The sequence below is a fragment of the Falco peregrinus genome, chromosome 12 (genome assembly GCF_023634155.1).
Source record: "Falco peregrinus isolate bFalPer1 chromosome 12, bFalPer1.pri, whole genome shotgun sequence".
NCBI lineage: Eukaryota > Metazoa > Chordata > Aves > Falconiformes > Falconidae > Falco > Falco peregrinus.
Window position 1 is genome coordinate 1314266 of NC_073732.1, and position 16145 is coordinate 1330410.

The 16145-nt window shown below is 42.4% G+C and overlaps 1 protein-coding gene across 2 annotated transcripts in view; it reads right to left on the bottom strand.

The window, feature by feature from the left end:
- Positions 1–569: 569 nt before the first annotated feature.
- RYK (receptor like tyrosine kinase) overlaps positions 570–16145 on the bottom strand; it is a 65293-nt gene continuing 49717 nt past the window's right edge. For both annotated transcript variants that reach the window (XM_055817300.1, XM_055817299.1), the window contains exons 10-15: positions 14981–15050; positions 12839–12971; positions 11006–11115; positions 7171–7330; positions 3296–3432; positions 570–1622 (exon numbers count right to left, since the gene is read on the bottom strand). In XM_055817300.1, the coding sequence (XP_055673275.1) occupies positions 1511–1622; positions 3296–3432; positions 7171–7330; positions 11006–11115; positions 12839–12971; positions 14981–15050 (722 nt within the window). In that variant the 3' untranslated portion in view covers positions 570–1510. The remainder of the gene's footprint in view (positions 1623–3295; positions 3433–7170; positions 7331–11005; positions 11116–12838; positions 12972–14980; positions 15051–16145) is intronic.

The following is a 16145-nucleotide window of genomic DNA, read 5'->3' on the forward strand; positions in this document are numbered from 1 at the left end:
ACACAGCCAAATCCAGCTGCTCGTACTTGCAGACCAGAGTCTTCTAAAATGCTGCGATCGCTACAGAGCCTGTCAGGGCAAGGATCCCAAGCACGCAGTTGCACAAACACTTGAGGCTACACATGCTTTACTCCAAAGATGGCATGAGACAAAAGGCAATTTTTCACATTTCACGCTGTGCTGAAGTGCAACCCACCTCACGGAGCCACCACATAGAGGACGTAACCTACAGTTCACTTGGAGAACTGGAAGTTACTCTACAAGAAAACTTTGCTATATACAGAATATGAAAGTTATTGAGGCTGAATCAATGGATCACCACACATCTTCCTGAAATACCTTGTTCAGTCCTCTTAAGCAATGTTCAACTCAAAATAAGCTGGGGTGGAATGGATACTTGTGTTAAAGGTGGCAGCGGGACAATATAACAAGTCTCAGGCACTAGTTCTGCAGGGAGGGAGGCCTGCAATCCACCTTGTCTTCATGTCAACTCCAGCCCAACCACCACCACCACCAATCTGCACGTTCAATACACTGGGCAACGTGAGGGACCAAGCTTCCACATTAGATGTAATAGAAAAACATTCTTTACTCTGCAAGTGTCTTTACAAATATATATTTATATATTTAAGCCCATTTCAGGCCATAAAAGCCCATAAAAAACAACCAGTACCTTTTTGAACAAGAGAAACTGCGATCCAGAAGTCTGAGGTGAAAGACTCCCACACAAGGGCTGCTTTGGCGCTTCTCTGAAGGCCTCTATTAGCACATAAAACCATCTTAAAAATCACATCAGCCTTTTATCTGAAAGGAGGGGCACCATTTTTACCCCACCTTTTCTACTCTCTGTATGAGGTAAACTGGAATCACTTTTACATAATCACTTACTGCTTTGAAAAGGAGATATTGTATCCTGAAGACCAGCTTTTCCAGAAAACATTTGTGAATGGGTTAAAAAAGTAAGATGCCGCTTGTGGATCTAACCACAATGTGCTGTTGTCTCAAAATAGAAGAAGTTGATACTAAAAAGCTATTCCAGATACACACAAGTACAAACACTAGAGCTGGTCAGAAATATTCAGTTTCAACATTTTAAAAAGCAGGGAAATTTTTCTGCAGTGTGGCTTCTGCATTAATTTCCCCCATCCTCACTTTTCTACCAGTTCCATATACCCTTCAAAAGAATCACATGTCTGTTGTAAGAGTGCAAAGTCCATCCAAATCTTGTGTTTTAAGTTCACTATCACTACACTTTAAAAATCCTGATGGCAAATAAAAAGGTCTCGATTTAACTTAGCAAAAGTGATATCTAGAAAATATTCAACATCAAGAGGTCTTACAAAAAACTTCAGACTACTAAGGCATTCTAAGGCACAGTTTTTGGAAGAAGTGCTTTCTCCCTTTGGTGTTGCTTTATACACATCACGTGTGTGAGTCCAAGTGATGCATGGAGCTGCAGACGTATGCCGTGCCTTCTCCCAATCAGTGAATTAAATCATCTTCTGCAGTTTCAGACGTAGGCTCCCAATGCTGCATGAAATTCAGTTAGACATTGCACCAGCTGCTGAAACTTGGGTCTTTCTTCAGGATCTAGGGCCCAACAGCAGGCCATCACAGCAAACCTGGAAGACATGGGAAGGTAAGCTAGGAGACCACAGTCCCAACCTGCAAGCAAAAAACAGCATTCCCAAAGAGCGGTGGGGCATGGAGTCACATCCCGCTGGCGCCGGGCACACGGGGGGTTCCCCAGGGCTCAGCGCCGGGGCCCGTCCTGCTGCGTGTCTGCACCGCCGGGCTGGGCGAGGGGAGCGAGTGCCCCCTCAGTCAGGGCAGGGGGCACCCAGCTGGGGGGAGCTGAGCTGCTGGGGGGCAGGGGGCTCTGCGGGGGGGCTGGGCAGGCCGGGCCGAGGGGCCGAGGCCAGCGGGTGAGGGTCGGCAGGGCTCAGCGCCGGGCCCTGCCTGTGGGGCACAGCAGCCCCCGGCAGCGCTACAGGCGGGCAGGGGGCTGGGAAGGGCCCGGCGGGACAGGGCCTGGGGGGGCTGGCTGGGCCGGCTGGGCGGGAGCCCCCCGTGTGCCCAGGTGGCCAAGGCGGCCAGCAGCGGCCTGGCTCGTGTCCCAGGCCGTGTGGCCAGCAGGGCCGGGGCAGTGCCCGTCCCCCTGCGCTCGGCACCGGTGCGGCCGCCCCTGACTCCTGGGCTCAGGGTTGGGCCCCTCAGGGCCAGAGGGACATGGAGGGGCTGGAGCGTGTCCGGAGACGGGAACGGGGCTGGGGAAGGGTCCAGAGCACAAGTGCTGTGAGGGGCGGCTGAGGGAGCTGGGGAGGTTTAGTCTGGCAAGGAAGATGCTCAGGGGAGACCTTATCGCTCTCTACAACTACTAGAAGGAGGTTGTAGGCAGGTGAGGTTGGTCTCTTCTCCCAGATAAGAACTGACAGGAGAAGAGGAAATGGCCTCAAGCTGCACCAGGGAAGGTTTAGATCTGATACCGGGGAAAAAAGTCTTCACTGAAAGGGTGGTCAAGCATCAGAACACGTTGCCCAGGGACATGGTAGAATCACCATCCCTGGTAATGTTTAACGAACACACAGATGTGGTGCTAAGGGACATGGTTTAGTGGTGGACTTGGCAGTCCTGGGTTAACAGTCAGACTTGATGATCTTAAAGGTCTTTTCCAACCTAAATGACTCTAGGATTTACCACTAGAAAAACTGCTGACTGGAGAGAGAAAAGGAAGCCTGTATCTTCTGATTTGCTATGCTGTACGACTCCTCCAGAAGGCAGATACCTGGGATGATCAATAATGTGCTGTGATTGGAAGTGCTGGTTTGATTAAATATACAAGTCAGAGGCAACCCCGGAGGAAGCAACACATAGTTCATCAGAAATTGCTCAACTATTGTAAAAGTATAGTTCAGTGTGTTTCTGCCGTAGGTTTATGGGAAGGGGATGTGGAAGAACATGCGAGGCAATAAGTAGCGCCTGTGCACTTGCATCCTCCTATACCATGAGGATTATGAATAAACACCTCAAGCCCTACCATTTAACTCCACTACACTTCTCCATATTCTTGCTGAGAGAATGGAGATTCCCTCTGCCTGCAAACCTCATGGCTTCCGACACTGCAGCCCCACAAACACCAAGCTGAAAACCTCCAGCCCCTTTGCCCCCCTCCTCCCATTATCAACCCCATTTCCTTATTTTGGCACATAGGAGAAGAGCTGGGTCAGGATAAGGCTGGCTAACATGCCGATTACAAAACAGGTATTTTATCTGCTCTCCAAAAACATGCACTTACAGTTCATCAGGGCAGTTGATTGGCTGAGCTATTCGATAGCCATCCTTTAAATAAGCGGCCATCTCAAAGGGGTCGATATCGACATACGGAGTCTGTCCTAAAGTCATCAGCTCCCACAGCGTTACTCCAAAGGCCCACTAAAAAGACAGAGCATGCAGCATTAAAAGAACATGCTGAATTTTGAGCACTCCTTCAAGAGTTCCACAGAATCAGTCATAAATAAGACTACACAGAGAAAGAAAGCTTTACATAAATGCTATATACATATCCAAGTTCAACATGACAACGCTTTGTCTTTGAATAGAGACAATTAAGAATCACAGAACAGGTGTTGTGTTGAACTAAAATTAAACTCTGTGCACTAAGATTTAAATTTTAAAAAAAATCATGTGTTTACTGCATTTTTCTAGTATGACATTTCAAAACACTTGCATCTAAGGAATATTAAGCACTAAACCACTGTTCTAAAAAAATTAACAATTTTATATTACATTTTACCTCTTCTACTACTACACCAAATTCCTCAAAAAAGGTCTGTGAGATTCAAAGCTTCAGAAGAGCAGACTGAATGAAACCATTTTTTAAATCAAAGTAATCTGTAAATTTTGAGTCAGAATTATATTTTGCTCACAAGTAGGACTCACGGGAAAAATAAAGATTTCATCTAAGTAAATCTGACAGCTGGACCAGCATTTAACACATTCAGCTGACAATACTTGCCAAAAGGAGCTTAAGATGATGAAAAAAGTAAATCAATGAATTCACACGCAAGCAACGTACAAGTACAGTGATTTACTAGCTGGTATCAAGAGGCCCAAGAGAGAAAACATAGATGGTGGTGATACTGCACACTGATGAGTCACTGCTGAAGTTACAAACACTGCAAACATAATGATTTATTACAAAGGGGCAGAATTCAGCAAGCCTCGAAAGATTCTTGGTTTTAAACAAAAGAAATCCTGGCCCCTGGCCCCTGCCCCCCTCCCCCCCACGAGCCTTAAGGGATGCTGCCAGTGGCCACCGATGGGAAGCTCAGAGCTGGAGAACTGCAGGGGCCCAGATGCAGCCCCACTCTGAACAGCCATCTATTAGCAGTGTGGTGCTAAGGGGAGGACATCCTTTTTATTTGCAGGTAAGAAAAATGCCGAGGGACAAGTGGTGGTGCACCTAGAACATGACAATGAAGGGCAATTCAAGCAAAACTACTTTGAGAATATAGCTATTGCTACTGCCATAAGTAGCTGCATGAACACTACATAAGGAGATGCAGAGCTTCATGTCCAACAGAGGGGAAAAAACACAGAATTAAAATCCAACAGGAATCCTGTTTTGTTTTTCTACGCTTTGGCTGACTGGTAAGTATTGGCAGAGGAAAAGCACATTAGGAAAGTTTCAAGCCAGCAAAACCACTTTAAAGAAATGCATCCAAAAAGCAAGCCTAGAACACATGCCAGTTGCATCTTAACAGACACCACCTAAATTGTTTTTAACAGATTTTTATCCCCGATAAGTTACGTGCAATTGATAACTAGGTTTGGTCCTAGCAAGCAGACAAAAACATATTACATCACATTTGTGAAAAGTGTCCTGGTAAACGCAAAGACAAGGATAGTATTTTCCACATCCAAAAACACAGTCTGTTTTTGCACACTGCAAAACTCATACAGTTCTTAATTTCGCATATGTAGCTATGTATTGGAAGCTGAGTTGCATTTATCCCTATATAATGCAAAAAGGAGTTCAGTGTTAAAATCATGAGAAATATAAGTTGAAGCACACTAGAGTTTTCTGAAACGGTTATGATGCTGAGGTTCCTTTATCTTAATAAAAGTCTGCATTTCACTGCCAGCGTTATGTAAGTTTTCATTTCCAAGTTCAGTATTACAAATGGGGAACACTTTTGGGTTCTCAATTTAAAAAAAAAAGACAGCAAGTAAGAATAAGAAAATCAACATTTATTTGACCTCATTTAGTACTATAAAACATGATTTTACAGGCAACTTCTATTTCCTGTTCTATGTTCAAGTTTGGTGTAACACAGAACTCTACACATTTTCCAGTGAGTACAGAAGTATTTCTGGAGCAGAGCTGACTCCTTTCCTATCTTCCTTTTTTTTTTTTTCAAATGTGGCTTGAGCACTAGTACAAAGACCATATCAATGAGGAAAAAAACCAACAAGGACTCTCAAGAGATTTTCTAAACTAGCACATTTTAGGGTGCAGATTACAATCTCTGGATGTAACCATGTTAAGGAAAGTATCATTACCAGAAAATACCCCCTTCGCAGGAAGACACAGATAAGTGCAAGTGGTTTACCATTAATTAGCGCTCTAATTGCCACCGGTTGATTTTAAAGGACAAGCTCTTGTAAGCACAAGAACAGTCCATTCCGATGTGTAGGAAGCTGAGCAAGCACGGCAGAAGGTGCACTGACTACGCTCAGACACATCAAGGCAGGAAAGGGAGGGTGGAACCAGGAGAAGGCTACTCCAAGAATACAGTGAGAATCCATCAGCATGCAGGGATGGAGTCTGGAAAACCAAAGCTCGGAGTTAAACTACCAAGAAATGCCCATAGGAGGAAAACATTTAGGCTGCACTAAAGCCAAGCGTATCAGATGGGATGCATCCAAGAATGCTGAGGGAGCAGGCTGAAGTCATTGCAACACTGCTTTCGTCATCTTTGAAAGGGTACCGCAACTGGTGGAGGATCCTGACAACCGGAAAAAAGGCACTCTCTTGAAGAGATGGGCTCCAGGGAACTACGGGCCAGGTAGTCTACCATCAGCTCCTGCTCGCGTCAGGGAGCACATCATCCTGGAAGTCACCTCCATGCATACAGAGCACAAAGGTGTCCAGGAAGAGCCAAAGTAGATTTATCGAGAGGAAACTGTGCCTGACTAACCCGACTAGTTCTTTGAGAAGACAGACTTAGTGGACACACGGTGAGCAACAGATGTTCACCCTGACTTCAGCAAGGCCCTTGACATCATCTTTCATAGCATCCTTACAGCCAAATTAGTGAGATGTTGGCATTAAATGCTGTACTCAAATTGCTGTTACCAGCAGTAGTCATCCAACTAGCAGCCAGTAACTAATGGCATGGCTCAGGAATCAATACTGTTTTATCTTCAGCAACAACCTGGGCTCTCAGGAAGTTCATGGATGACACCAATCTGGGCAAAGTGGCTGACAGGCTGGAGGACAGCATTCTGCAGAAAGACCTCAAGAAGCTGTAGAAATGGGCTGACAGGAACCTCTAAGTTCAAGGAAAGCAAATGCAAAGCCCTGCATCTGGGACGGCATAGCTCCACGCACCACGCCTGGCTGGGGCTGACCACCTACAAAAGGGCTTTGCAGAAAAGGACCTGGGGGTCCTGGGAGACAAAGTTGAACACAGCAGCAGCTTGCCCTTGAAGCAAAAAAGCCACCTGCATTCCAGGTTGTATTAGCATGTGTGTAGTCAGCAGGTCAAGGCAAGAAATTCCTTCCCTCTTTATCTGTGAGACTGCAACTGAAATACTCTGTTGTAGACTCCGGATCACGCTCATTCCAATAGCGGACATGTCCCAGTAGAGATCGCCCACTGAATTTAACTGCCTTTTCTGCTAACACTACTGAGGAGAACAGGGTGCAACAGACAATTTTGCCATGCAAGAAGGGCCTGCTTGAGCTTTGAACTATCTGCCACAAGCAGCAAATGAGGGAATCAGGTGTATAGATGCTGTTCTGGACAAATCACTGTTATCTAGTCAGTGCCATGATTCCCCAATAGCTGAAAAAAAGGGCAGGGAGGTGAGTGGGAGGATGGTGAGGAATCAACAAAATACAATTTACAAAGTGTAAGAGGGGAAAAAACCCCAAAACCAACTTACCACGTCACTAGCACTGGAAAATTCGTTATTAACCAGGCTTTCCAGAGCCATCCATCTAACTGGTCTGTTTTCATTATCTCCAAGGCAATGGTAGTCCATAGGAAACAGGTCTCGAGATAGCGCGTTGTCTGTAATCTTAACCTGAAGTGCATCGTCAATGCTAATTTCAAAGAACAGAAGTATTTAGCAAACTTGGCATTCCATTTTACAGAAAATATTTATACTCAACCTGAAGTTTCAGACTCAGAATTTAATTGGGGAATGCTAATCACACTATCAACATTTCAAAGGACTAGCGTTCTTACAGATGGAAGACACGCTTACTCTGTGATTATCAAATATTATCAAAGAACGTATTTATTCGGTGTTAACAGACAAGCACTAGAAAAACCATTCTTAGATTAAATAAAATCAAACATTTACAAGTGCAAAAAAAATACAGTTAAAGCAAACAAACTCACTTAAATTATTTCTGCTCCCTTGAAGTTCTCCTATCAGGTCAATTAAACAAATTTTAGCTGTAATGTCTGTGTGGCAATAATGAACCAAAGATTTAAGCAAAACAAGATCTAGTAATATCTTGTTAAAGCAACCAATATTATTTGTGGCCTAAAAGCTTGTCTCTAATCAAGCAATCAGGTAAGATACTATTTATTCTCCTCAACATGATTCATTCTGACTGTTGTCAGAAACAGGATACTGGCTAAGGGAAACTTAGTTTTAATCAACAAAAGATGACTCAAAAAAAGCACACGGAGCCTACTCATTTTTCTCCCCTCTGTGATGTTAATTCATATTCTACTGAACTTAAGTGTGTAATAAAGTTCAATATTCTCATAAACAGCTGACTTCAAAAATATGGGTAAGATGCAGGCTTTAACATCTTATGACAAAACCCCAAATATTTGGGTCAATGGAACTGTAACAAAATGCCATTTGCTGCCTTTTCATCTTGTCAATTATTTATTTTGATGAGAAAAGATAGAAATGCTCAGTTTGTGTGTTTTCCGCTTCACTATCTCAAATACCTTCTTATTTATCCCATTTCTATGCATTTTCAGGACAGTTCATTGGACTCAAAATTTATAGACCAGGAAATTTCCGTATCTAATCACTCTTCAGAGTTCAGAGAAATTCCTAGACCAGTCTATAAATGAATACAATACAAAGGGTAATTTCCCAGTGACAGGAGAGCTCTGACTTGTGTAATTTGTATGTCCACTCTAACTGGGCCCAACTGTGCCACGGGCACATGAGACCCAAACTATTTCCTCCCATAACAAGCCTGCTAAGACCACTGCAATCCTGGCTCTCTTCCCAAAATTAGGGCACAGGTACATAGGTCTGACACACTTGATATCAATTCCTCTCAGCCTTTCACCTCACAGGAACAGACCTGGGGAACAAAGGGGTGCAGATGAACCAAAGCCCTTCAAGGGATCCTGGCTACTGACACCCCCTTTCTCTTGATAAACCTAATGCTTGCCCAGGATTTCTTGTACTGCAGCACAGATGAGCAGATGCACAGCTCCTGCCTGCATTTCCCACGCAGAAGGAGCACCTGGTGCACTATGAATTGATTTTTATTGCTAGTACTCCAGATCACATGTATGGTAATAAATTGAAATCTGAACTTTGCCACAGGAAGGCAAGGAGTCAGGCAGTCTGGACTGCCGACCCTTTGCACAGCAAGGGCACTAGGCTATTGATTTGCTGCACAGAAATGAGAGCCTGTCGCAAGGTAATTTCCCTGGAGCACTGTAAGATCTTTGTCTCCTGCAGTACCACTTCTTCATCAACATGTCCACCAGAGAGGAAACGAAATAGGAACTGGGGAGAGTGTCTCTCAGAAACTGTCAAACTGAGCACTCTACGTAGTGCAAGAGCCAGGAAAGATTCTGCTGGACCATCTTGTTCAGAAGCACAAGGGACGGCTTCAGTGTGGATCTCAGTGCTCCCTCTGTCCCAGCTTTGCTACACCGCCAGTGCTTGGTGCCAGCAGTGCCAGTGTAACAGGTGCAGTAGTGCATGAGTGCTTAAGTGTCTCCCAGCTTTTTTCTCTTCGCCTCCCGGCTGCAGCATCAGGAGCTTTGCTGGCCCTGGCTGGGATCTTTGAAGAACTGGCCCAAAGGCTGCACCTCAGAGGATAGAGTGACTTTGTAGACAGAAACACAAGGGACAGAAGTTGCAGCAGTAGCAACCCCTGACAGCCCTGAAGGGCTTGGCAGGGAAGTCAGGAGCAGAATCTATCCTGGTGTGGGAAACGTGACTCATTTTCCTATTAACTGCTGAGCCAGACATGCAGAGCTCTAACAGACACCAGCAGCATGGCCCCAAGGCGGACCATAAACTAGAAGTGCGTGCTGTCCATGAAAAGTGCAGAGATAGAAACTGGGCTTCCACTTCAAGGACTATGTGGGAAGAACCAAAGCAAACCCCCATCAAAAACAGGTTCAACAACCATGCCTTGAAGATATTGGAGGGACTGAAGCCTTCAGGCTCCTAGGAGTCATTCCCAAGGAAATACGGAGGCAAATACGGAAAAACACATTCACAAAGGTGGCAAAAAGTTGAAAGAGATGGAAGCCAAAGAACAGGAACTGAGACAGTAACCCACGCAACTCCTTCCCAGGCAACTGGGGAACCTGAAGGTTCGGGAGCGTGCTCCAGTCTTTACACCCTTGCTCTGGCAAAAGACAGGACCTGAGAAAACCCCACAGGTGCTTCTAAGGGAAAAATCCTCTCAGATCACATGCCCCAAGGTCATCAAGAAGATGTGGGCAGCAAGTATGAGAAATGAAATAGTTAATAATATTTTCATAAAACAGACACAAGAAGAATTGAGCAGATAACTAGACCATGAGGCACTTTTATTTTCTCCCCAAAAAATAAATGAAGCATCGTAACTGAAGGAATGCAAGACATGCATTCATTCCACGTGATACAATGATGATGCACTGTTTCATAAATGAAATTTTTTATGATAAAGCAGAGCTTATCAAATCTCAACATCACCTCTAATAGTCAATTTCAGATTAAAGACTTTATCAGTAGTTCAGTTACTTCATTAGAAGGTACTTGTACTACACAGCTCTGGGGTATAACCCAGAGGTTGCTTCTTTCTGCTTTTCTTTCATTGCTAGTTCAGTAACAAACTGGTGCATGTCCTTGGGTGGTGGCACAGAAGAAGTGTCTCTCCAAACGAGGAACTTGGATTCAAGGCTTCAAGCATGGCCTTGAATTCTAAAAACTAACTGTTACTCAAATTATGATGTTATCTGCAGATACCATAGAACTACTCAGGACTAACTGCCCCTTTTGATATTTTCACATGTTTAGTTAAGTTTAAGCAGAAGGCTGTATTTTCTGGTTCCCCTTATTAGGTATTAAAGCAGATGGAGAATGAGCACAGCTGGTGGTCTCCAAGTGATTTAGTTTATAGAAAGCCACCGAACACATCAGTCCCTACATTTTGAGGGTGTACGTCAGTCAGAAGATGATCTCAAACCCTACTTTGGCATTCCTACCGTTACAAAGTGCATTCATATCTAGCCATCACTTGACCACTAAGAAAGCTACCAACGAACAAAGTCATTAAGCCATTTTTCAAGAAAAAATGAAGAAAAACAACTTCATACAAAAATCTAACCACTGATAAAATGCCAAAGATAATCCATGTTTTTATTAAAGCTTAAGGGAAGCTTTAATATTTTTCAAGCCTTTGAAAGAGTGACAGGCAAAACCTAGCAGAAATATTTAGAATGAGGATGTTCTGCTTCCTTGAAAACCACGCTTTCCGGTTCACCTTATTTTTAGAGGAAAACAGAATACTTACACACAGTTTCTAGCAGCCAGGTCTTTGTGAATGACCTCCCGTCTGGCCAAATAACTCATTCCACAGGCAATCTGAATAGCCATATGTACAAGATCCTGCTGGGAAATTGCCTGCAAGAGCACAGAACAATCACTGCAAAACTGCCAGCCCAGCACCTGCAAGGTTAGTGTTTTCATTGTATCCTACTACCCTCTCCCCTCACCTTCAGCAGCTGATGCTTTCTAGTAGCTACAGACACTAGCACCTGTTGAAAACTTATGAAGTCTCTTTATTCTAAACTTTTTTTTTTTTTTTACATACTAGCGGCAAATTTTTCCAATGTGCAACTGCCTCACTGCTACACAGCTTTTCCTTTGATTAGCGGTGAACATAGGCAAAACCGGTCAATTTTATCCTTCTTATCACATTTTTTCAGTTTGTTTCCCTGGGAACCAACTCATTTTCAGGCAGCAGAGCACAAACAGCAGTCAAAATTCTTGTTGCTGTCTACTGCTGAAAACTAGTATCAAAGGCTGTTGTTCCATCTACTTTTACAACTTCACAGTCCTATACAAACTAAACCCTTGCATCTATACCTTGGGTTCCCTCTTCCATTTCTACAGTGTTTCAGAAACTTCAGTATGCAGGTGGACACGCTGAAGCTTCAAGACTGGGATTAAAAGAAACCAATTATAACAGTAATTAACTGGTTTCTTCATTAACAGGTTGTTATTAAGAACAATAGCCAGGTGTTATTTCAGAAAACTTGAGAGTTTGCTTTAGGTGTTTGTAGAAAAGTTCCATCTTAGAAGTAGTATCTAGGACACCAAATGTCCCATTTTTTGATAGCTAAATACACTCGTACCTAGTTACTAAGAGGCAACTCCTGTGTTACGTAATACAGATTATAAATAGTGTTTCCACCTAAATTCTTGGAAAGGGATATTGGTGCGATGCAAAGGTATTTATAACTCAGATTAAGCAGCAAAACAAGTCGAAAGATCCTAGCAGCTTATCAGAACTTGTAAATTAACAGAGGTAAGTGGCTCTTGCCAGTTTGAAATCTGGTACATAACATGAATAAGGGACAAATGCTGACCTCAGGAAACAAGATTTCATTTTGTCTAGAGACAGAAGTCAAAACAAGGTGAAGCTGAAGAAAAGACAAGGTAATCCCAGTAAGAGGGATACTTTTCCTCCATATACACATCCATCACTAAACACGTATTCAGATTTTTAAAAGTAAGCAAAGTATGTTCTCATCTAGGAATATTTTCTTTCTCACTTCATGAAATATATTCAACAGGTTCCATTTAAACACAGTAAAGCTATGCATGCTAAAGAGCACCCACAGCAGTAAAAAGTAAAAAAGTTAAATAAATCCAGTTATTTTACTTCATAGCAAATTTACAGCAGGACACTAAAAGTTTAACACAAGTGCTTTATGCTTACTATAAAAATTAAAAACTACAGTAAAGAGATAATCTGTTAATTATACCAAAAATAACCATCAGTAAATCTGAAATTTCTCCATACAGTTTTCCTCCGTATATTCTAACTTAAACCCACAATCATAAACTATTTTCTCCAATATTTTTTTAAGATGTAGTGACATACCATACTATTGTAATCAGAGTTTAACTCAGCTTCATGCCCTCTGAACATGTGTGATAAATACAGCCAAGAATGTTTTCCTTGTACGAGTCAAGACAAACACTTGCTAGGGATCCTGCTTGCCAATTCTCTCATTGTCACAACAGCTGAATAGCACAACTATTTATTTTAAGGCACATACACAGATGACAAACCAAGTCTAAGTTTAATGGGCAAGAAGTCACAGATTTCTGAGTGTACCTGAGGATTGTTGGCCTCTACCAGCTTGCACTGTCGCAAGAATAGTTTAAGATTCCCCCAGTTCATGTATGGCAGCAGCACCATTGGTTTCTCTCCCTCTTCTATACAGACGTGAGTGATAGGTAGCAGATTCCTGGAAGACAAGGAGGGCAATTCCCGATTTTATGAAACTGAAATTTCTTAAGAATCTTCTAGATCCCTAAACATAGCAAGTAAAAGTAATTCAGCGTTGAGGAAAAGCATTTACTCTTGCATTATGAACTGCAGAGCACAAGGTCTCCAAACAACTGAAGCCCTAGACTTTTTTTTTTTAAGGTGAGATATTTGAGCACTCTCCTGTTAGGAAGAATGCTCCAAACTTTGCTGCTTGGTATAAAAGGGCTTAAATAAGTTTCTGTGAATACAGGTTATCATTTATATTAACCACATATATATAATCATTTATATATCCTCAACTTGAAAGTGTATCATTCTAAATGCAACTATAGGTACAAAACACATAGCCCCATTACAGTTTTTTTAAAAAAGGCAAAACATCATGTTTGATTTACTTCAAAATGACAGAGCAGAAAATTTTAGGTTTGAATCAACTAAACATTAAATTGCACTCAAAGCACAAAAGTATCTCAGGAGTTTTATCATAGGTGTTTTAGAATCACAGATCATTTAGGTTGGAAAAGACCTTTAAGATCACCAAGTCCAACTATAAGCCTGTAACTGTCAGCTCCACCACTGAACCACTTTAAAGGTCCCTTCCAACCCTCCTTAAGGCTCAGATAACCCCCATACAGTAGAGTTGCTAAACATCTTACTATAATATCACCATATATATTTGTAGAAGCTTGAAAGAAGTTTCATGGAAAATTGAAACTATATGCAACTTTTTTAAAAAAAGTTTATCCTTCTATTGAAAACCTATTAGTAGTCTCCAATGAGTTATAATGATTTTTAAAAGGGAACTTTGAAATTTCCTGTTCTTACCTGAAGACATTCAACAGTCAGGTGTCACATCCATGAGCTCTACCTTTGATCAACATAAAGGTCCCAGCTTTACAGGCAGTGTGCAAAAGAAAAGCTTTTTGGACTATTTAAGGAGTTTGACTTGTAAAAGGGAGGATTAACAGCTGATTTTGAATGACAGGAGGGGGGGCTGTTTCATTTTGTTTTGATTTGAAGTATGTTTCCCTAAGAACCTGCTAGTCCTTCTAATACAATGATGTATTTTAGGCCTTACCTTAATTATAACTACTCTTAAAAAAGCAAGGCACTGTATAACTAATAATTCTGCTTGAACTGTTTTCACTTCCTTCACATTACCAGTAAAAAAAGATCATTTACCAGTCCAGGGAGTTGATGAGCACAGGCTTCTCCTTACTTGCATCCTTGCCAGTAACGAAGAGCTTTGAGGCCAGTTTCAGCCTTTAATCCAAGCTGCAAAACTGCCACTACCTCAAGCTGCTTAGGGCATCAATTTAAAAAATTTAAGCCATCACCCAAAAAAACCCATGCCATTAATTCTTAAGGAATAAATCCCATCAGTGATGTTATGATGCCATATCAAGACAATACGTGTGCAAGAGTCCTAAAAAGCATTTCCTTGTGTTCACGTAGCACAGTACCTAATCACCATACTTGTGTCATGTAGAAAGTTATGAACAAAACAGACTAGTAAGTTAGCTAAACTGACAATGAACCTGCATACATACTCTCGTCATCACTAAGACCCCACCACACTTAAGAACTAGCCTGTGCTAGAACCAGCATAAACCAGTACATAACTGTAGCACCTTTTTCTGTAACAACTAAGAACATACAGAAGAAATATCTACCCACATTTCACTGTGAGGACTGGAACACCAAAGACTTTCCCCATTTTCCCACACACTCCCACCATTAGATTTTACAGACTGCGTAGCTAGGAAAAAAGCTTATAAGCACTCTTTGCAATAAGAAGCATATAAAGAATTCTGTATTAAAGTTGCACAAAAATTGTTTCAGCTCTTTATGGCTTAAAAAAAAGATTTCAAACATACAAAATGTTGAATTCTGAAACAATTGTTTCCTTTCCCCCTAGGGAACTTTAAGGACAATTATTTCAGCTCACACAGATATAGTTCTGTCTATAAACACTGTTTAGCTTACCTGTGATGAAGTCCTCTGAGTTTACAGCTTTCAGTCAGCATCATTGTCACCTGTACCTCTGAGGCTTGATCTAATTTAAAAAAAAAAAGAAATAAAGAAACAGCAGATATAACTTTGGAAACAAATCAACATATTAATTAAAATTTGGTCCAGATTTCCAAGTCAGTTAGGTTCATTTGAGCACAAACAGAACTTGTTTGCCTACTTTTCTAAAATGGAATTTAAAAAACCCCAAACGAGTAAGCCAAGTTCTAGGGCATATTTCTGCTTAAACAAATCAGGTGAAGCCAAAAAAGGAAATAAAACACACTACAGGTGCTGACAGACTGAACTTCTGCTACTTCCTGACAGCTTCTGGGCAGGCACGAACTGCCTGCGCTGCAGCATGGACCACATCCTGACACAGGGCCAGTGCTCCTGGAAGAAGGGGAGCATGCCATGCGTTTCCCAACAGTGCAGATGTGCTCAGAAGATGCCGGTTTGTTCCTGAATTACCAGTATAGGCTTCTGCAGTTTACTTCTACATAGGTGGAGACCATTTATTTCTAGATTTACTTATTTACTTGCTCTCCACTTGACACTTGGCAGCCTTAAAATTGTTTGCTGTTCTCTTCCCCACCTTTCAAAAGAAAAGTAGAATCACTGCTGCAGCTAAAATTCAAGCATCTGTGGTAACTCCAGTAACCCACAGCAATCACATCTACTGGGCACAAGTGTTGCCTGTAACCCCTTCCTCACAAGGAATTCTGTTTGGCTCCCTGCCTCTGGTGGCAAGAAGGAACAGTGAAGCTTAATGCGATGTAAATCAGAGCCCTCACAATCCCACCCTCCTCATATCTGGGCACATTTTCCATCCCTCCTTTGTGCTAGAACTAGTACCGGTGTGCCTAGGCAGCAAACTGCCTCACAGGAGAGAGCCCAGCAAAGGCCCATCAGCTTTCCTTGCTGCATTAGGATGGATTTACGTATAACAGACGAATCACACCAACGTTTTACTGCCCTGGGAGGAAGAAGAGAACTCATTTGCTCTTTTCGCTTCTTCACGGTCTTACCCTCCTCCCTATACCAGCTCTGCCACCCTTTCCTAACCGAACTTTAACCCTGCAAAAGAAAATATGACTTTTGACTGAGTTAAGAGCCAATGTGGTCAGTGCCGGTGAGCACA